The 22432-nt window shown below is 41.4% G+C and overlaps 1 protein-coding gene and 1 long non-coding RNA gene across 3 annotated transcripts; one reads left to right on the top strand and one right to left on the bottom strand.

Moving 5' to 3' along the window:
- Window positions 1–5456: 5456 nt before the first annotated feature.
- Window positions 5457–8288, bottom strand: LOC107278719 (uncharacterized). Of its 2 annotated transcripts, XR_010734582.1 has the most exons (3): window positions 7678–8288; window positions 6501–6601; window positions 5457–5738 (listed from the first exon to the last, which is right to left on the bottom strand). It is a non-coding gene; the product is annotated as an uncharacterized lncRNA (long non-coding RNA). The 2 variants fall into 2 exon arrangements; XR_010734583.1 differs by lacking the exon at window positions 6501–6601.
- Window positions 8289–13606: 5318 nt separating this feature from the next.
- LOC4345238 (uncharacterized) lies at window positions 13607–16955 on the top strand. Its single transcript, XM_015792934.3, has 4 exons — window positions 13607–14071; window positions 15365–15448; window positions 15535–15624; window positions 16390–16955. Exons 1-4 carry the CDS (start codon window positions 13637–13639, stop codon window positions 16666–16668), a joined length of 888 nt encoding a protein of 295 aa, XP_015648420.1. The 5' UTR covers window positions 13607–13636; the 3' UTR covers window positions 16669–16955.
- Window positions 16956–22432: the final 5477 nt, after the last annotated feature.

A 22432-nucleotide genomic window follows, 5' to 3' on the forward strand; every position in this document is an offset into this window, starting at 1 on the left:
TCTTCTGAGCTGGCTTCTCTGGCTTCTTAGTCGGTGCAATGGATTTTACTGGCGTCTTCCATTGACGGGACCTGTGTACAGGTGCTCCTTTCTCTAGGAAGTTCTGCATGAATTTTACTTGGCTGTCCATCCTGGGTGGTTCTACTTCGACCATTTGAATATTTTGCGGGTTTGGCCTGTGTTTGATTCGCACCATGGAGCACTGTTCTGTCCTCGGTTGGAACTCAAACTTTTCTTCTTCCCCGTTGATGTGGAAACGGATACTTCCCACTCCCACGCCTATGTTGGCCTCCGTGGTGCTAAGAAAAGGACGCCCCAGGATGAGTGGCGTCGCCTTGTTTGACTCCATATCTAGCACACTGAGAAGTCAACCGGGATGAAGAAATCCTGTATCTTGACCGGCACGTCTTCCGTTATCCCAGCTGGGTAACGGACCGATGAATCGGCTAGTTGCAGACGCATCGGTATTGGTGCCAACACCGTGAAGTTGAGCTTGTCGATGACCTCCTTGGTCATGACGCTTACGCTGGCTTCAAGGTCGCAGAGGGCCTGATCGAACTTTTGCGTCCCAATTGAGCAAGTGATCATGGGACACCTTGGATCCTTCTTCTTTTCCGGGAGCTTGTGGAGTATAGCATTACTGAACTCTTCCGTCAGCTTGACCACCTCAGTTGTGGGTAGTGGCGTCTTGTTGTTGAGGTTATCCATGAGATACCGTGCATAGGTGGGTACTTGCATGGCATCCAGCAGTGGCACGTGTATGTGGATCTTTTGGATCACCTCAAGAAAACGAGCAAACTGCTCGTCCACTAACGGCCTCTTGTGTCTCTGGGGGAACGACAACAGCCTTGCATCGCAATACTCCTGCGGCACAATTCGTTCAGGCTGAGCTGCCTCCTCTATCTCAGCCGTGTCGTTAGGCGACGCTTCCTGGCTGCTGCTGCTCCTTGTTCCTGCAGAGTTAGGATATGGCGGATCCTGAGTGGAGTTACCTCCCCTCGTGGTGATCACCTTAACATTTTCAACGGAAGGTTCCGGTTGCCCCGAAATCCTCCCTGAGTCATTAGCGGGAACTATGGCAGCTAGGTGCGCCAGCTATGTCTCTATCATTTTGTTAAAGCTTGGCTGATTTTGAAATGCGGAAGCAAAGCCGTCTAACTTAACAATTATATTTTCAAAGATCTTACCATTGGCAGCTAATTTTTTGCTAAGTGCATCGGTGGGTTTGGCTTGTCCAAAAACAAGATCTTTCAAGGAAGGCTGGTTAGAAAAGTTACCTTTTTTATTGCCTCCTTGGAAGTATGGGCAAGGCTGGTTCCACCCCTGACCTCCTTGTGGACGGAATCCGTTATTGTTGTTGTTGCCTATGAACAATGCCTCTTCATGGGTTTCCAGGCAGTCGTTCCTAGAATGACCCGTGTTGCCACAGAGTTCGCACATAACGTGTGAGTCCAAGGCCTTAATGTTGCCTTGAGGCTTCTTCTCGTGTTCGTCCAGTCGCTTCATGAGGAGGTCTAGCCTGCGCCATGGTGATGAGGTTTGACTTCAAATCGAAATCCGTGTCTCCTAAGTTGACTTGCGGCCCAACGGGCACGTTGTCAGTTGAGGGGCCAGCGAACTCACGAATGGTCCCGTGCGAAGATTATAATACATAGAACTATGCTAATATTTATATGTTACTTGTAATAATCAAAGGCTGAGCAGGGGTTAATTTAATTCATGGGTAGAGTGGCACGAAGCAAAAGAACTCATTCTCTCATAAATACTATGTCTAGGCTAAGTGGAAAAGAATAACAAAAGAATCTATTCCTAGGCACGAGAGGGACTGCCCAACTTGGCATAAGGAGGGGTTAAAACCTGAGTTGGGTTTGCTCGGTTAGGGAGAGTTATATGACGGGTTTTGTCACAATTTCCCCCTTTGCAGTATCTCGGTGGTACTTCGGGGCATGGTAATATGTGTGGAATTGTGTCTGGTGGGTAAAGTTGTACACTTCTGATCAGAGTAAAACTAATCGAATAGCCGTGCCCGCGGTTATTGGGCGGTCAACTAGCTCACCGTGATTAGTCCCACTTAATAATTTGACTTATAGAACTGGTGTAGTTCAGGTGGTTTTGGTTTGGCTTGTTGCAACATGGATTTAGCATTGGATAGTGATGATGTTAATACTGCTTAATTATATATTGTTTTTACTTCTTTCAAATTATGATTTATAAATGTTGCTTTTATTACAAACTATCCATTGAGCCATTCCTTTGATTATCCTTGCATCATACTTTCTCATTGGTATGACTTGTTGAGTACGGTGGTTGATACTCAGTCTTGCTTAAGTTTTCCCTCCCCAGAAGCAGAAGTTGGTTCAGATGGTGAGTTCTCTGAGGATTGATCTTGTTCCGGACATCGAGGGTTGCCTGTGTGGTCTATGGAGGAAGCTTCGCTTTGGTCGTGAAGATTAAGGCCCTGTTTAGATGGGACTAAAACTTTTAAGTCCCTGTCACATCGGATGTTTGAATATTAATTATAAATATTAAACGTAGACTATTAATAAAACCCATCCATAATCTTGGACTAATTCGCGAGACGAATCTATTGAGCCTAACTAATCCATGATTAGCCTATGTGATGCTACAGTAAACATTCTCTAATTATGGATTAATTAGGCTTAAAAAATTTGTCTCGTGAATTAGCTTTCATTTATGTAATTAGTTTTGTAAGTAGTCTATATTTAATACTCTAAATTAGTGTCTAAAGACAGGGACTAAAGTTAAGTCCCTGGATCCAAACACCACCTAAGTCTAGTTCTTTACTTTTTCCGCTGCGTATAAGTTTAATTTTGTTATTTTTGTAAGTCGTGGAACTGTATCAAATTGTCGTTTGTGTAGTCTGGCTGGTCCTGGACAAAGATTCAATACGCATTCTGCTTGAGATTCGGGTTGTCGAAGTTCTGGGCGTGACACGTTTCCGGCAAGTTCTTCTCAAGAGGTAACCCGTCTCTATGGCCCGCATTATCAGGGCTAACATATTGCTTTAGATGTGTTAGGCTCGATATCGCGAGTCATTACTATCATATGTCTTGGTTAATCTATTCTTAGCTTCTCGATTTAGCTCTATCGGTTGCTGCTCGCTTTAGGGTTTATGCTGGTTTCGGTTAAATTGTCTTGCTAGATTAGATTTGCTAAGGCATCTACCATCCTAAAAAGTGTGTAATTGCTGGATTGTCTAGACTGCATGTTTCTTTTCATACTTTGAGATGCATCATCCCTAGTTGTGTTTAAAACCATGCAAACTAGCCTGCAATTAGGCATAATAAGGATAGTATCGGGGTTTCAGCCGATCTTACCTAATATGTATGTTTCACTCCCTATTTCATGTATATTCGCCACTTATGTAGATAGATCGTTTTATATAAGCATATGAAGCTTTAGTCAGTATCGGCTAGATTCATACACCTTCATGCCTAATTTCTGTTTGATACGTTTATATGGATCAATTTGTTTATATAGGTTTATATAGGTTTGTACTGAAGTATTAGCTAGTACTTTATCTTTCTTCCTCTAAATACTGTCACATCGGCTACTTTCATAATATTGTCCTAAACCAATCTATTGAACTCGATGGATACTATTACAGCCGATTAGGCGTGTTTAGGGTTTATTATTCTTTGATATATCTAGTCCATAGCCGATTTGGTCTAACTCCATCGGTTGAGACCATCAACGATACGCTATCGGCCGATCGGCTATCGATCGACTAATTCTGCTTTTATTCTTTCTTGCTGATTGCAGGATCAAATCAGCTGGCACGCCCTTGACACACTCTAGGCTAGCCTTCGACCTGCACTGGAGTTAAGTAGTTCTCCCAGGCCGCCGTGTTTTCACATCAACACGCTTTTGGCACGCCCGGTGCGACCGAGTTTCATTATCCAACCATGTCATCACCGTCAATAACCGACATTGTTAGAGACAACGCCATACCCGCCAAGGTTGAAGATCTGTCTGAAGAACAAAAGGCAAAGATGGAATAGAAGATACAACAACTAAAGGAGGCATATCTTAATTCTTTCTCTATGACTCAGCAAGGGAAAGTGATTCAACAGTATAAATTTCAAATGCCGAAGTTAGAAGGAGAAGGATAATCTCGTGCCAAAGGAGAACAGAAAGAAAACGATGATGCTAAAGATAATAAAACTCAGTTGATGACTTTACAGGGTCGTCTTGATTCAGCTATGCATCATGCTTTCATCAACCAATCTGCGATCTTGGTCAACACTTTGTCAAATTTGGTCAAGTCAGTGGTTGACGGATCAATTGCTGAGGAGAAAGCAAGAGGACTAGTATATTTGCCAAGTGGTGTTTTTCCCAAATACAGAGAAGTTAGGACTAAACTTGGAAGTGGTCAGCCTCAAGAAAACTTCATGTCGGCGTCAGGATTAGCGCAGCCAAAACAACAGCCGACATCAGGAGCTCCAAGACCAAGCACCATGACACCTGAGCAACTGGCTCAATTATTCAAAGACAATGAAAATTTCTGAAAGTTCATAGCCATCAGTCACACAGCCGACGGCAAGACAGCCGCCAGTAATTCCTTCTCATCTAACCCAGCCATCTTCAGGACTGCCGATTGAGACTCAATCAATTGGACCACAGTATTGCACCGTGGACCCTAATGCTTTCCAATATCAACAAATTCCAGGGTTTAATTTTAGTCAGTTTCAGCCTTCATCACCTATGCAGTATCGGCAGGACACATTTCCTTTTGTTCAAGCTCCAGCACAACCGATGTATAATCAGTATGAGCAGCAAAATCAAGGAGTTCAACAACAATCTTTAGCCGATATTATTGCAGAAGTGGTGAGGGAACAATTTGGGATGATAATGGGATCATGTATCGACACACATACCCAGAATATTTTGATAGAGTGCCATTACCAAGTCGATACAAGATTCCAAATTTTCAAAGTTCTTACACTGCAAGAATCTATGATGAAAAAAATTCGTCATGGATCACTGAAAATTCGTCATAGGAATTTATCTGTGACGATTATACTTATCGTCATCTATTGAGCGTCACAGATTAAATCTGCCGACGTTCTCTTCGAAATCGTCACGAATCAGCACAATCTATGACGTTTTTTAACCATCATAAAACGCTTATGGGCTAATGTAGTCCAGTCCAGGCCCAACCTTTGTGACGAAATTAAACGTCACATATGGTTGCCACATGGCAGCCAACATGGCAGGTGCACGTGTGTGATGATGTGGCACTGATGACGTGGCAGCTAATGTTAGCAATTTTTTTATACAGGCCATTATTTTTTTACGGCCCATCATTTCTTTGACAGCCCATTAATTATTTAACAGCTGCCCATTATTTTTTTTGGAATTGGTCCATTTTAAAATAGGCCCATTTCAAAACTGGCCCATTTTGTCAACCAGCTATCAGATCAAAGCCCACTAAATAAGCCCATTAAATTTGAGCCCACCAAATTCAATCCAATTTCTCATATATCTCAGATTCAAACCTAACAACTGATACCATATCAGATTCAACTAATAATAGATACAACCAGAATACAACAGAATTTAAATAATAGTTCATCTCAGATTCAACCTAATAACAGGAGGCGGCCTGAGAAACACACATTTTCAATCAATCAATCCAAGCCAAGAAAGTAAGCGCGCAGATTGGGATCACGCTTGATCTGGATCAAGACGAGGACGACCAGAAGGAATCAGATACCCTGGAAAACATGACAAGAAAAACTCAGTAGTGTTCAGTATGAGATAAAGACAGTGAACAAACTTTTTGAAATAGATATGAGCCAACGTCTCAGTGATCAAAGGATGTGGGAGAAAAACTTAACTTTGTTATTTTCACGTCCATAAATCATGGCATTAAAAAGATTAATAAGCAGAATATGTGCTGGCATACCATTTTCTCACATCACATGGTAGACTATATATTTTCTCCCCAAAGCTACCACATAACACACACTGGTAGCACTTTGTAGCAACAAAGGCTGCTCAAAATATATATAAAAAAGGTGATGGATGACAAGGAGAATCTCAGTATCAATTTATAGACAAGAAATAGGCATCCAAGTTCAAGTCAACCAACTGAGCTTAAGTTCAGTTCCTATTTTCAAAATAAATGAAACATATATGTCTTTGTCCTTCTGTAATTCTATTAGGCGATTTTAAATGCTGATGGCAAGAGCTCTCCTAGATAATCAGCACAGAGCTCACTGCTACATTTCTATGCGCATATGGCATTTTTAATGTTGGTCGTTCTGCTACAAAGGAAATCTTAGAGCTACTTCTGGGAACTACATGCACAACTAAAATCTAACATTCAGAGAAACAGATTTTGTACACTCAAAGCGTGCCCATCCGTACCATTAAGCCACTGATTAAAAACATTCAGAGAAACAGATTTTGTACACTCAAAGCGTGCCCATCCGTACCATTAAGCCACTGATTAAAAAAATGGAGGACCAACTTACAGAGAGCACATATGGAGCATTTGGTTTTATGTCAGATAAAGACAATCATCCAACTCTAGCAATACATACTCATCCTCTTCTTTTCCCCCTTCTTCGCAAAACTGTGTACATTTCCCGTTAGAAATTAAGAAAATATTGCTTTCAGTAAGAACAATGACCGAAAGAAATCAAGCACACTCAAATTAACTAACTAATCCATCCATTTCATATTGTTTCTCCTTAGCTGCCATGTGCAAAATCCCAGTAATAAGTCTAAGAAAGTTAATGAGAAATGCCCGCACATGATTGCATGCATGCTATAATTATAAAGGTCTATGTTTCTGTTCATAGACTCCCTAATTATTCAAATTGATCTCTTTATTAAAAATATGCTACTCATGGACTCCTACTAGAGGCTGGGGCGCGCCATGCCGCGCTGCCTGTGGCGGCATACAACTCGGTTGATTAGGTTAAATCATTTGCTTTCAGACTAAATCAGTGATTGTCTAAGACAACCAACAAAGAACTATCGAGCAAAGTTGTAGCACATGAATCGAACAGCATACACAGGTTACCCATTGATGACTAATTTAATAGAAATGGTGCTAAAGATTCTGATGAGAACAAAACTCACTCACCATTACAAATTTACCATCCTAAAGATAATGCATGAAGTCGCACATAAAAAATCAGAACAGCCCCTTAGAACATGCTTTTTTAGTAACAGTTCAATGTGCATATCATTCAAACCAACAACTCCAATAATATTTGGTTCATGAGCATGTGAACATCGAATCTAAGATTGGGTCTTATTGTATAAGGAATCACACTCTACTTTATATTTTCCGAGTCACGATTGCATCCTGATAAACTACAGATCTTCGGAAATGAACATGTATAGCAGCACGAATGACAAATCAAAGTTGTAACACATGAGAAGAGAAAGAAAATGGATTGGGTACTGATACAGGGTAGCATCAGCTGAATCTCAAGCAACAACATATAGCTTCACTGTAACAAAAGGATGGATGCACATGAGTTTAAGCATAATAGTGAAGAATCTCATAAAACAAAATAATGTACTTTTCAACCAGTCGTCACAGTTGAATTTTGCATCATCCCCAAATCAAGTAAGTAACCATCTTGCACAATGCACGATCATGTAATAGATAGAAGTTTCTTGAGTACGGACATATACCCGAGCTCACCGCCGCCGCCCGCCACCGCGCTGGATCCGTCGCGCCCAACCTCGCCGACGTGCGCCGCCTTCGTCGTTGCCGAGGTCGTCGTCGCGCCCGAGCTAGCCGCCGCCCGCCGCCGTCGTTGTCGCCGCGCCCGAGCCGGATCCGCCGCCGTCGTCGTCGCCGAGGTCGTCGTCGTGTCCGAGCTCGCCGCCACCGCTCGCAACCGCTCTGGATCCGCCGTGCCCGACCTCGCCGCTGCCGCCCGCCACCGTCGTCGACGCCGCGCCCGAGCCGGATCCGCCGCGCCGCCGCCGCCCACTCCCGCCTCCGGATCCGGGCGGGACGAGGCCCGCCGCCGCCGGATCCGGGTGTGACGAGGCCCGCCGCCGCCGGATCCGGGCGGGACGAGGCCCGCGTCACCGCCCACTCGTCGTCGGGGTCGGCGTCGTCGTTGCCGGGGTCGCGCCTCCTCGTTGTCGTCGGGGTCAGCGCCGCTGCGGAGGGGGCAGCCCGAGCGACGGGGACGATGCGGCGGCCGCCAGCTGCCGGCACGCGCACGCCGCCCACTCGTGCTCGTCGCCGGAAGAGGAATAGAAAGAGGGAGAGGAGAGAGAGTGAGAGAGAGGAAGAGAAAGAGTGAGGAGAAGGGGAAAATATAAGTGGAGGGAGAGAGAGAAGAGGAGGTTGATGAAAAATTTTTGGAGTGGTGAGGAGGGAAAATTTTCATTAGAAATTTCGAATCGATTTTTATGGTTCTAAATCAACTCGTATGAAAAAGTTGTAAAAAACAAAGTTGTACAACTTATTTAGATCTACCATTTTTCTTTTGGTCATTTCTCCATCCGAGTTTGATCGAACTATATAAAATTTGAATTTCAAATTATAACAAATTCAAACAACATTTTCAATTGCTAAATGATTTCAACTCAAAAAGTCATAAACAACAAAGTTGTATAATTTATTAAGACTAGAAAAAAATGCCCGTGCGTTGCAACGGGTAAAAATATTTTGAAATTGATATACATTATCCAGCTTGCTTGGTTTTTTTAGTTGAATACTCCTTGGTTTTAGGCTGAAAGTCCCATTCATTTCTTTTCAACCCTCAGCCTTGTTCGCTAGCTCCATCCGCTCGGCTTGCCTCTTTGGCACGGCCAGTGTTGGACTCAGGATGTTGCGAATGAAAAAATTTAGGTAAGGACGGACGAATCCTTACATACTTTTTTATTATTTTTATTATTAGGTACATATTAACACCATAAAAAGTGATCGTGGGCCCTTTGCATGTGCAGCAACCTTTTGTTTCTTTCATGGAAAGAAAGGGCATTAATTTTGTATACTTGAATATGTATTACATCCTATATATCGGTAAGCATATATTTATATATATTTTTGTGTATATAATATGATTATCTTTACTTTTCAAATTAAAAAATGGTTCATTATAAGATTTCAGAATCAATAATTTAATCTGTTGAAGAAAGAGGTGCAATACTTTTGATTTTTCAGCAATGGATGTGCATGGTAATATGATTTGACACGAAGGAAGGAAAGTAGACTTATTCTAGGATGGGCCCATAGACATAGTGCCAGCAATAATAGGTGAAAAAATGCGGGAGATTTGACACGAGGGAGGGAAAGTAGACTTATTCTAGGAGGGGCCCATTAGCCCATAGGCATAGTGCTAGCAATAATAGGTGAAAAAATGCGTGAGTGGAAGGTGGGAATCGAACCCTGGTCGCCGGGATGAAAACTTTCGATGTTAACCATGTAGGCAGATTACTATATGTGCTACGAGATTACATGGAACTTACATATAGTATATAAACCTCGGTTTTGGAGTAGATTGAAAATTGTCCGATCCGTCTATTAATCAGATTAAAACGGATTTAGCTACACGTGTGGGACGGACGAAAAAAACGCCCGGAATCCTTACATATTTTTTAATTAGGTATAGATATAGATTTACAACTTTTGTTTTGGTTATTTTTCTATATGACTTTTTTTTAACAATATGAATTTGAATTTAAATTATAACAACTTCAAACAACATTTTCAATTACTAAATGATTTCAACTGAAAAAGTCATCAACATGAAAGTTGTATAACTCATCAAGATCTATAACTTTTATTTGGGTCTTTTTTTTATCCGACAAAGCAGTTTGTAACATTGCTCACAAAATATAATTATCTCTTATATAGTTTATAAACTATAAGAGAGATATGTAAATTTTGTGAACAATGTTATTATCACTTTTCCGAATGAAGAAATGACCCAAATAAAAGTTATAGACATTGATAAGTTATACAACTTTGTTGTTGATGTCTTTTTCAGTTGAAATCATTTAGTATTTGAAAATGTTGTTTGAAGTTGTCATAATTTGAAATTCAAATTCAAATTATTGAAACAAAGTCATATAGCAAAATAAACAAAACAAAAGTTGTAGATATTGATGAGTTATACAACTTTGTTGTTGATGACTTTTTCAGTTGAAATCATTTAGTATTTAAAAATGTTATTTGAAGTTGTCAAAATTTGAAATTCAAATTTTATATAGGTCAATCAAATTCAGATGGAGAAATAACCAAAATAAGATTAGTGCATCTCAATAAGTTATACAACTTTATTTTTGACAACTTTTTCACATAAGTTCATTTAGTATGATAAAATTTGATTCGAAGGTTTAATATTTCCAAATTAATTGAAAGGAGGGAGGCAAAATGAACTTCTCGGCGGGGAGGAGCAAAAGGCCTGTTACGGGCCAGCCCTTTTGCTTATCCCTTGACAAGAAGTCCATTTTTCTCCCTCTTTTCAATTAACTTGAAAATATTAAACCTTCGAATCGAATTTTATCTACTAAATGAACTTATGTGAAAAAGTTGTCAAAAACAAAGTTGTATAACTTATTGAGATCTACCAATCTTATTTTGGTTATTTCTCCATATGAGTTTGATTGACGTATATAAAATTTGAATTTCAAATTATGACAAGTTCAAAAAACATTTTCAAATACTAAACGATTTCAACTGAAAAAGTCATGATCAACAAAATTGTATAAATCATAAATATCTACAAATTTTGTTTTGGTCATTTTGCTATATGACTCTGTTTCAATAATTTAAATTTGAATTTCAAATTATGACAACTTCAAACAACATTTTGAAATACTAAGTGATTTCAACTGAAAAAGTCATCAACAGCAAAGTTATATAAATCATCAATATCTACAACTTTTGTTTTGGTCATTTTGCTATATGACTCTGTTTCAATAATTTGAATTTGAATTTTGAATTATAATAACTTCAAACAACATTTTCAAATACTAAATTATTTCGACTGAAAAAGTCATCCACAGCAAAGTTGTATAAATCATCAATATCTACAACTTTTGTTTTGGTCATTTTGCTGTATGACTTTGTTTCAATAATTTGAATTTGAATTTCAAATTATGACAAGTTCAAACAATATTTTCAAATACTAAATGATTTCAACTGAAAAAGTCATCAACATCAAAGTTGTATAACTCATCAATATCTATAACTTTTAATTTGGTCAGTTCTTCATTTGGTAAAATAATAGTAACATTGTTCACAAAATTTACATATCTCTTATATGGTTTTGAAGTATTTAAATCGTGACGAAATTGCTATAACATCACAGGTTTTGGGCCGGTTTATGACGAAATCGATAAACTGTCACGGTATTATGGGCCTGGTATCCATAGTTGTATATCCGTGACGATATCTGAAAACATCACGAAAATTTCGTCAAATTTCGCCACAGATTAAATAGATTCTTGTAGTGTTAGGACAAGACAATGTTACTACATATGAGTATATTGTTGGTATTTCTTAACGACATTACTAGAAATATAAATTCCCAGTAATGGCGCTAGAAATGGTCCCGATATATATATGGTTTACAGAAAGAATCCGCAAAGTGCACGGATATACCATTATAGCATTTCACCCAGGAGTATTCCAAGGTATCGTATTTATTTAATCCTAAGGGAAGATTGTAAGAGAGAACTATGCTAATAATGTATGCTTGCCACTTGTATAATCAAAGTCTAAGTGGAAGAAGAGTGACATAAAGCAAATCACTCATATATCTCATTAAATCATTCCTAAACTAAGTGGAAGAAGAAATAGAAGAACAATTAATTCCTATAATTTTAAACTTAAGTTTACACCTGCTAGTATACAACCATATAGCCAATACCCTCTAAGAGTACCCTCCTGGTGTTTCGAGAGTCCACCCCGGATTGCTGAGTTTCTTACGACAACCTATCATGGCCGTCCAACCAGAGCTAAATACGGAGGAGTACCTCCCTAGGAAAGTTTCTCAGGAATATATACTATCGTGGAGGAATACCCGTACTGAGTTATCACCATCAGCGGCCCACTTCGACTGACCCGTAGCATATATGCCCAGATAATAATACTTAATAATCTAGACAACACGTCTACATTATTAAATACTACTCTACATCTCTCGAGATAACATTGAGCAACCGAGTAAACAAACATTAAACCCACACCACTACACCTTTCTGATAGGCTAACTATACGACTATACCGGTACATATATAAAGTCAATATAATACTTAGATATACTAAAGTATCGAGAGCATATAAAGTATTTCATTAATTTCGAAGGTCTTACAAAAGAAAGAAGGAAAACTCCTAAAGTCATACCGAAATTCCTCCGAAGACTCCGAGGACTCCGAGAGCTATGGGCCCACTTTTGGTGACGCAACACCTTGTTTCTTTGATTGAGGCCAACTGAGATACTCCCTCCGTTTCATTTTATAAGACGTTTTGACTTTGGTCAAAGTCAAACTACTTTAAGTTTGACCAAGTTTGTAGAAAGAAGTAGAAACATTTTTAATCAAAGACAAATTTATTATGAAAATATATTCAATTACTGATTTGATGAAACTAATGTAGTATTATAAATAATACTATATTTGTCTATAAACTTAGTCAAACTTGAAACAATTTGACTTTGACTAAAGCCAAAACGTCTTATAACCTGAAACGGAAGGAGTACATGCATAATGTTGTATTAGAGTATTAGCTAATACATTATTTTTTATCTGAGTATTGTCTTATCGGCTATTGATATAAACACATATAATCTCTAAGTTAGTCAATCTGATCTATGTACAATCTATGCTGTCTTGGTTAGGTCTGATCTGTACTGTTTGTGTATAATTTAGAGCATATTAATTTAGGGATTGTATGGTCGATTATCTCTACAGTCGATACGACATATTTAGAGTTTACCTATATTCTTTTAAGATTATACGTGACGGTTGATTCTACATAATTGCATTGGCTACGTTAAAGACGATATGCCATCGGCTTTCCAGCCGATCGGCTATCGTTTGCCGATTTAACTGTTTTATTTTATTCTTGTTGGTGGCAGGATCTAAACAACTGACACACCTTGAACCCGAAAGTAAGATTTGGATCTGCATTAGAGTGAAGCAAACCTCTCAGGCCAGTGTGTGTTTTTTTCATCAACGCAATAACCACAAAATAACCTTCGATTTGAGAGAGATTTGAGGAGATTTTTGGGAGAGGAGGAGAGAGGGCACCACGGGAGAGCAAACCCTAGCCTTAGATAGAGCCGGCGTGGCTCGACCATGGGGTTAAGTCCCCTCTATCTCAGCGCCAACGCAGCTAGCGTTGAGGTTAGAGGGGTCAACACCAACCGCTATGACGTTGAGCTTTGCCACGTTTGCGAGGGGATCAGCGCCAACGTGTCTGGTGCTGATTTGTTTAACATTAGTGCCAGCCGGTGACTTATTTTTGGTTAAAGTTACGATCTAAATTCAAAATGAGTTTTAGAAAAATACCAATTTGTAAAGAAAAAGTAGGGAACAGATCGCACCGGTGGAACGAACCCTAAAACCCCCAAACCCACCCAAACCAGCGGACGAGGAAGAAAGCCAGCCCACCACTCCAGCCATGTGGCGCCGCGCCTCCCACCTCCTCCGCGCCACCGCCACCGCCACCGCCACCGCGGTCTCCCGCCGCGTCCCTCACCCACATCCCGCCCCCGCAACCGCAATCTCCACCGTTCTGCCCGCCCCAAAGCTCGCCTCATCCTTATCCTACGCCACCCAAGCCGCGGCGGCGGCGGCCGTGCCGGCGGCGAGGGCCCCGAGAACGGTGGGGAGTCTGCTGCGGCTCAACGACCTGAGGGACAATCCGGGGGCGCGGAAGCAGAAGACCCGGAAGGGCCGAGGGATCGGCTCCGGGAAGGGCAAGACGGCTGGCCGCGGCCACAAGGGGCAGAAGGCGCGGGGCACCGCCAGATTCGGCTTCGAGGGCGGCCAGACCCCGCTCCGTCGCCGCCTCCCCCGTCGCGGCTTCAAGAACCGCTTCTCTCTGACGTTTCAGGTTCGCCTTTCCCCACCCGTCGTATCGCAGGTTGTATGATGTAGAGTGTTGCACGAAAGGTGTTCGACAGGTGTTCTGCGCGCAGGGTTTGATCACATATACCTGCATTTCGCTCTTGTTTCTTTACGAATCAGGCTTGGTTGCCCCATCGAAATGTTGCTGGGTTGAAGGCTGCCCATACTTACCTAGTCGACCACTTGAATTTGGTTTGCACTTTGCACATACTTGATCTAGCTTGATATACTTCCATTTTGTGCTGCCAATGCCATTATAAGGATTTCGTTGTTATCCTATAAGTTCCTTGTTTTAAACGAAGAAAATTTGGCGATATCCCTTAGATGGGCTAAGATGTCAAAGGCAGCACTAGTGGGTGGCTTAACACACGTGAAAGATGACTAAAACATGGGGAATGTAGGTCCTTTAAAACCATTTTGGCATGAGCCAACTGATATGACTGATTCTATCCTGCCCAAGTCCATTCTTTTTAATGATTATATGTAGTTCTTGGATATAGTTAGGCTCATAGAGACCAATTAGAGCTGATAAGAAGAGAAATACCTAGCAGAATAAGAGAGTTTCATTTATATGGATCCTGCTATGATGAGCTTTCTTTACCACCCTCATATGGCATTGAATATTGCAATGGGGTGTGAACAAATGCATCACTTTTACATTTTTCTGTAATGTATCTCCTATATGGTAAGGTATTCTAGATTATTTCTTGAGTAAATTGCAATTTGCAATGGGGTTAGCGAACACTTTCACTTTATACCAAACTAACAAATAAGTTGCACTTCACACTTCCTAAACACTTCAGGTTGAATCAGTTTACATACTACTAACAAATATAGCATACCTGAAGGCAAAGGGTGTTATGGGCTCATCAGCACCAGGAGAGCATACCCCAACCAGAGTGATTAGGCCGGTGCAAAGTGAAAGTGCAAACATCTTTCCTAAATGAACGAGTAATTTCTCATTTTGTATTACAATCTCCCAGGTTCCGAAAAAACTATTCCTGTATGATAGTACCCATCTCAGGTTATTGTTTAAGACTTTTAAGTGATTGTATTCAGCAAATTCGGAATACTGTTGATTCATGCACATTTCCATTTCAACCTCTAGAGAGAATGTAGCCATGTAGGTTTTGATATCTATTTAGGAAACTATGTCTTCATTTTAGAAGAGATGCAATGTGTCATCTTAACGTTGCTTATTCTTCAATCTAATCCAAAGCTGTATTTTACAAAGGCATCTAGAACGATATCTGATGATATTAATATTCCCTTTGATCAGCCATGTGGTCTGGGGAAAATTGCAAAGCTCATCAACGCTGGAAAAATTGATTCCTCTGAATTGATCACAATGAAGACACTGAAGGTACTAACAATCTTTTTTTTTTTTTAAAGAAAAAGATATGTTCTGCTCTTTTTGTAGTTTTGAATTTCTTTTTCCTGCTTTGCCAGGATACAGGTGCTATTGGAAAACAAATAAAGGATGGAATTCGACTAATGGGCCGTGGAGCAGAGGAAATTAAATGGCCAATCCACCTTGAGGCAAGCATAAGATTCCGCTAAATGAGATGTTCTCATTTAATCATGACCTTCATGCTCTAACTTGGAAATATTATCGTCTGGCCATACTCTTCAAATATTATCTCCTGTTTCTCTCTTCATGTTATGAGCGAGATAGAAAATTCTAACTAAATTTGCATATACTCATAATTATTATATTAAACTGAGATCTCATGTAGCCCATATGTTACTTCATTACATGGTCTACTTGCCCATGGATGATGATCATTCGGAGAACAGATGATTACTTCGTGCTATAAGTAATCAAAGTTGACTTAAAATATCCATTTTATCAGTATGATGTGGCTTTAATCTGACTAATGTGGTTCATGTAAGCCTTAAATGGCTAGATGACTAGAAAGCAACTTTATTTTTCTCTTTTCTTGTTTACTTGTTTTAGATGTCACATTATCTACCACACACACATTTTTATCATTCTTTGATACACATTTAAGCTTTAATAATATGAAAATATTTTTTTCAGGAAAAACAATACCGTTCTAATTTTTCATGATAGATACAAATACATGCATATTAGTGGTTGAAGTTTTAAAGGTTGGTCAAGTGTGATTTGGTTACAACTTAAAAGGTTTTCATTAGATTAGGTCTGAGTGTGCCTTCTGTGGGTACTCGGTAGATGAGATCTTACTCTTTTAGCTATCCTAATGTCCACCCCTCATAACATTTTGCATTTATGATCTATTTATTCGAAAATCCCTTAAATAATATATGATTGAACATTTGTAGGTATCAAGGACAACTGCTAGGGCAAAAGCTGCAGTTGAAGCAGCTGGTGGAACGGTAAGACTGGTGTACTATAATAACCTTGGATTCAGGGCACTTCTCAAGCCCGAGTGGTTTGCAAAGAAAGGCCGACTTTTACCTAAAGCAGCAAGGCCCCCACCCAAGCAACGAGACAAGGTTGATAGCATTGGCCGCCTGCCTGCCCCAACAAAGCCGCTTCCCTTCACACCAGAAGAATTGGAATTTGCAGCAAAACGTGAAGCTGCTCGAGTGATTGCGTAGAAGGGAGCATGAAGATGCTCCTCTGAACTAGAGTTTTGAATTGGGCATGCACAAGAATCAACTGTCCTTTATTTGAAGGATCCCTTGGTAGCAAGTTCGGTATGTTTGCTTGTCATTTAGACCAGTATGTCATTTTTCTTTACCCGTAGTCACATCACCAACACGTGAGCCGGACAGCACTGCTATACCTCTTGATCTAAAACTCAAAGATGCTCGTGTCGCGGTCAACAACTGCTGTGAGTCCAGCATTTGGATTATTTTAGATATATATTTAGTTCTGATATCAATAGTTGTGCATTAAACATGAGAATTTTCGTTTGAAGTTTTGCATAAATAATCGGATTGTTTGTTGAATAACAAGATAAGTGAGGTGCCCTCCTTTTAACTTTTACCCGTTTATCAAGGCAATCTTATAAAATGAACTAGACGATACTTCACGCGTTGCTGCGAAAATTTAAGAGCAATTGGATCTATAAAATTGGAATGAATAATCACATGAAAGAAGAAAAGTTCAAGCGAAGATATAAAATACGAAAAATCTCAAAAATAAAATGTAGGCTAAATGCTTGATAGCAACTAATTGATATGTATGCATGTTCCTTTAAACTGCTATATAACAAACAAATGCAATTGTACAATAGTGCGTGTAGCCTGCAAGATTGTAATAATATTATCAAACACATTGCATCAATATTATGCTGAGAAAAAACTGAACTGCACCACCTTCTACTTAAACGGTACAAAATAACAATAGATATGAGGAACAAAAAGTAAACACAAAATGCATGTTGGTATGCTGACATGGCTAAAGCATGATCATGGGCAATGAGGGGATGACGAAAGTGGTAACATGAACTTACGGTTGGATTCAGGTGGCAGTGACCAAATGGAGAAACTGCATGGAGCAAACTTTGGTCATGAATCGCATGATGGCTATTTCCATTCCTTCAGAAAACGACGGGAACTGCTACAATCCGTTTGCCGATCATGCATATTGATCCGACCCATGAATCTGTGATGCCCATATCAGAAGATGAATATAAAGACATGGAAATTGAAGAATGACTGTCCACCTTACTTTTTTAGTTACGGTAGAAAATTTAGTGCATGCATGCATGTGCAAGATGAAAGGCTTTCCATGTGCATGCAGCTTGTTCTCACAGAAGCTTAGGTTCCACAATGATCCAAAATTAACGGGACATCCCATGTTTCAACGTTAGTGGGCTTCTTTGATTAATTCATCACAGGCATGCGATGAGATAGGAAAACTAAGAGGTGCCTTGAGGAGCCAGTGATCTGCTATCCGATGGCTGCCATTAAAACAGGTGACGTGGATCACTAAGAGGGCAGGAAATTCTACTTAGTGGGGATCAGGGTAGAAAATTTAGTGCATGCATGCATGTGGAAGATGAAAGGCTCTCGATGTGCATGCAGCTTGTTGTCACAGAAGCTTAGGTTCCACAATGATTCAGCATTAACGGGACATCCGATGTTCCGACGTTAGTGGGCTTTTTGATTAATTCATCACAGGCATGTGCGATGAGATAGGAAAACTAAGGGCACCCGTAATGGTTATCTATAGGCTCTCTACAAGAGATCCATGTCAACATATTTTCCTACTTGGAAGAGATTAAATGAAGAGAGAGAGCAAAGCTATCTACTAATCTGGAGATAGTCTATAGAAAAAAACGAGGCAATGGATTAGAGAGCTATAGATACCCATGTAGACATACCATTGAAGTGGTTTACTATTAATTTAGTCTATTGCTGAGATGTACATGTTTTATAGATAGCACCTTACTTTACCATTGCGGGTGCTCTAAGAGGTGCCTTGAGGAGCCAGTGATCTGCTATCCGATGGCTGCCACTAAAACAGGTGACATGGATCACTAAGAGGGCAGGAAATTTTTTTTTTTTGACATGAGAGGGCAGGAAATTCTAGTTAGTGGGATCAAATGTATAAGTATATAGGATATGACACTTGTGATGATCTGTTGGGGGCTTAGGGCAATCCAAATGCTCTACGGTTTGGGGTGGATGTGAAGCTTGTAGCTTGTTAGCTTGTTTGGTCTGTGACAAGATTGGCGTGACTCATTTCATTTTCATAATGAGCCGAGCTAGCATAAAATCTCATGAGGCTTAACGAGCTAGGGTAGACATCTCAGCATGATAGGTGGGTTGCTTCTGCTTGTGGGCTATCGTCCCAATTAAAGAGAAACAAAAACTTAGCTGTTTGTGATCCCTTTTCACGCTCACCCTAGCCGCGCCAGGTGCTTGCACTGCTCTTGCGCACTCGCCCACGCGGCTGCGCCACCGGCATGTCGAGCCCTCGCACAGTTACCAGCGACGCTAGCCCGCTGCGCGCCTCCATGTCGCGTTGAACTCTCGCGCTGCGCCCCTCTTTTTTTTTTAACCCTAGCCACCAGCTTACCAGAAATTCACGAACCAGAATTCTAAGCAAAATGTGCATTAAACCCCTGCTCAGGACCGACCAGGGTACACAAATAACAAAATTGACATAAGTCTTACAAAATATTATAAATTCTTTCAAATGCAGCAAAAAAGGTAAAGTTGGCTAAACTTGTGATAATTGATGCTAGCAGTGCTGTGACTCCACCCCACAGGCATTCTTGATGGTAGCAACGAAGCTTACTCATCCGAGTTACCTCCATCCAAGTAGTAGTCCAACTCTAAGGTGAGGGAAATAGATAAAGACTGAGTACTATCCACTGTACTCGACAAGTCATACCAATAAGAGGTATGATGCAAGCATTTACAAGGAGGCTAGGGGCTTTTTTGCATAAAGTAGTTCTAAAGCAATAGTTGAGAGCAGTAAAACTATTGAAATAGATTAGACAATATTAATCATCACCATCCAATGCTAAACCACGTTGTGACAGGCCCAACCATCCACCTGAACAATACCAATTCCGTTAAGTCAAATTATTAATGATGAGACAAATCACCATGAGGCTGGTTGATCGCCATAACCACGAGCACGGTTATTCAAATAGTTTTACTCTGGCTAGAGGCGTACAACTGTACCCTCAATACATAGCCCTACGGCACGTTTTCGTGCGCCAACATGCCACCATGACATATCGGAAATGAACTGTGACAAGACCCTTTGCATAACTTCCCCTAATCAAGTGCATCATGCTGAGGTTTCGCCCCCAGCGTTAAACTGAGGTGGGCAGCCTCCCGTGCACCGCGGTGAATCCGACAGCCAATCAAACCTTAAACCGGGGCCGACCAAACTCCATCATGCTCACCCTTGCCTGGGTACGTCAGAGAGGGAAGAGCTATACTGCTAGTCCGGCAATTGCCATGCTGACTTGTTGATGTGTCTAAGAGCCGGGTATTTTAGGTTGGTGAAATACAAGTGGTTGTTTGGAGAAACGAAGCAATGCACACAATATGGACGCCATTACATCCGTGACGGGCGGTTTCCTATAAGGAAACCGCGCTTTCCCCATCCCCGCGTGTGCGACCTGGTCAAAAATAGCCAGCTAGCATGCTTCGCGTGGGCCGAGCCATAGCCACGACAGCGCGCCTCCCCCCTCCAACCCCACAAATCCGGACAGCCGCCATCCACCCCCAAGATATCCGCCACGGCATTAACAGCCAAAAAAGGAGAAGCATGAAGAGGGGGAGGAGGAAAAACCAGCAACTTGGAGGAGAGGAGGCAGGAAGAGCATATCAAAAAATCACAAATGAGATTATGTTACCTAACCCGGAGTTTCATTTGTATAACTGCCGAGAACTAACAATTCCACTCCAAGTGGAGTTGCACCGTGATGTCCCACACAGGTTAACACGACGAATGGCGAGAGAAGCACCCCAGTAGGCTTCTTCCTCTTTACCACCAGTGCAGATGTACGGGGACAGTTGGGACCCGACCACGGATGCCCCCTGTTGGACCCAATTCTCGCAATATGACACCGGAGGTTCATCCTAGCAGAGTGCCAGCAATAGCCAGTGGCATGTGCCATAGGAGCTGCACTGGGGATACTCATGCTCCTCCAGTTCAAGTGGTCTACCTCCATCCTCTCGGATGTGTCGCTCAGTCTCCTTTGGAGGGGATCTAGGAGAACTCACCCGGAGGATCGATGCACTTGAACTGCAAGCGGGGAACATCCAGCACACCTTGGAGGATCATGTGGTACAGTCACGAGAGTGGCAGCAGTCTGTTGATGCACAGATCGCAAACTTCAATACCATGATGCAACAACAGCAAGCTGACTGGCAAGCATTTTACTGCTACCAGGGATTTGATCCCCACCATGGGTCATAGCAAGAAGCAAGCTTTCATTTCATGTTTATTTTTTTTTGCATTGCATTTATAAACCTGAAAACCACACAATAATTTGCAAAACTAAAAATACCAAAAATAAAAGTTTTGTACATAATAAATTATTATGTTTATTTTTCTGCTACTTACCCCTCCGTCCCAAAAAAAAAGTCCAATCCTAGCTACGAACCTGGACACATGCGTGTCTAGGTTCATAGCCAGAGTTTGGCTTTTTTTTTGGGACAGACTAGTTTCTGTTGTAGCACAACTGATCTCAGGACCTTTGAAAATGTCACGACCGGAAATCACCCAACGGGCGTTCCTTGCGTGCGTATATTATTCCTTGTCCCAGGAGGCAAGGTACACCAAAAGTTGATACAATAACGAGTTTAACAAGCGGAAGCGTAAATAGATAATTTATTACATGGGCGGCGAAGGCCCAGCACACATGAAGACAAACGAAAAGACAGCGGAAGACTAGGGCGACGACCACAGGCGCTTGACGGCAGGCACGAGCTAGACACCAAAACCTTCATTATCCAGGAACTCCTCTTCTGGGGTTGGGAAAAATTGAGCAAGACTGAGTACAACCACCGTACTCAACAAGACACACCCACGAGTGCAGAATAAATGCAAGGGAGTACAAGGGAGTTATAATATAGGGGGTTAGGATTTGCAGTAAACAGCATTAAAAGACACTTAGTTGCTCAAAGCTATTTTGTAAATACGATCCTAGAGCTATACAATATTATTAATCAAGGCCGTGAACCCACACGAACCTGCCTTAACCCAAGGCCTACGATGATTCAGACCGAACTGGCAACCCGACCCTGGGTCCTAGCTCGTCCCAAGCCAACCCAGGCCAACCATTCCACATTTTAGTTGTTAAGCAGGTTTTAAGAATTAAAACACTAACTTGGGTACATTGCTCGGCTTGCCCATAACCGAGGGCGCGGCTATTCGAATAGGTTATACTCTGATCAAAGGTGTACATCTTTACCCACAAGACACATCTTCCTCACGTGTAACCACGTGCCACATACCACCACGGTATACGGACGGAAGACATGACATAGTTTCCAACCCATCCTAGCCATAGACAAGAGTACCGACCCAACCCCACCTACGGCCGGAACCTCCGGGACAGGTAGGCAGGACTGAGCCCCTAGCAGCAGGACACCAGCTCTGTGCCATGACATCTCGACTACCGGGCCGCAGCTCGTGTAGCCTTCATTTGCCCTAGAGATGTCCATCGACCCCCAACTTCGTTCATCTCCATCCGTGTACTTTTGTTTATAACCAGACTGAGCCACAAACTAAGCCTTACCCACTAGACATGTGGAAGTACGGTAGTGCTTTGCAATAGAGGACCGAAGACCGGTCCTTATATGGCCGAGGTGCTACTATCAAAACCATGCACCCCGAACCCAGCCTAAAACCATTTTGAGGGTTTTGAATAGAGGGGAAGGTGTG

Source organism: Oryza sativa, chromosome 8 (assembly GCF_034140825.1).
Source record: "Oryza sativa Japonica Group chromosome 8, ASM3414082v1".
NCBI classification, from domain to species: Eukaryota; Viridiplantae; Streptophyta; class Magnoliopsida; order Poales; family Poaceae; genus Oryza; species Oryza sativa.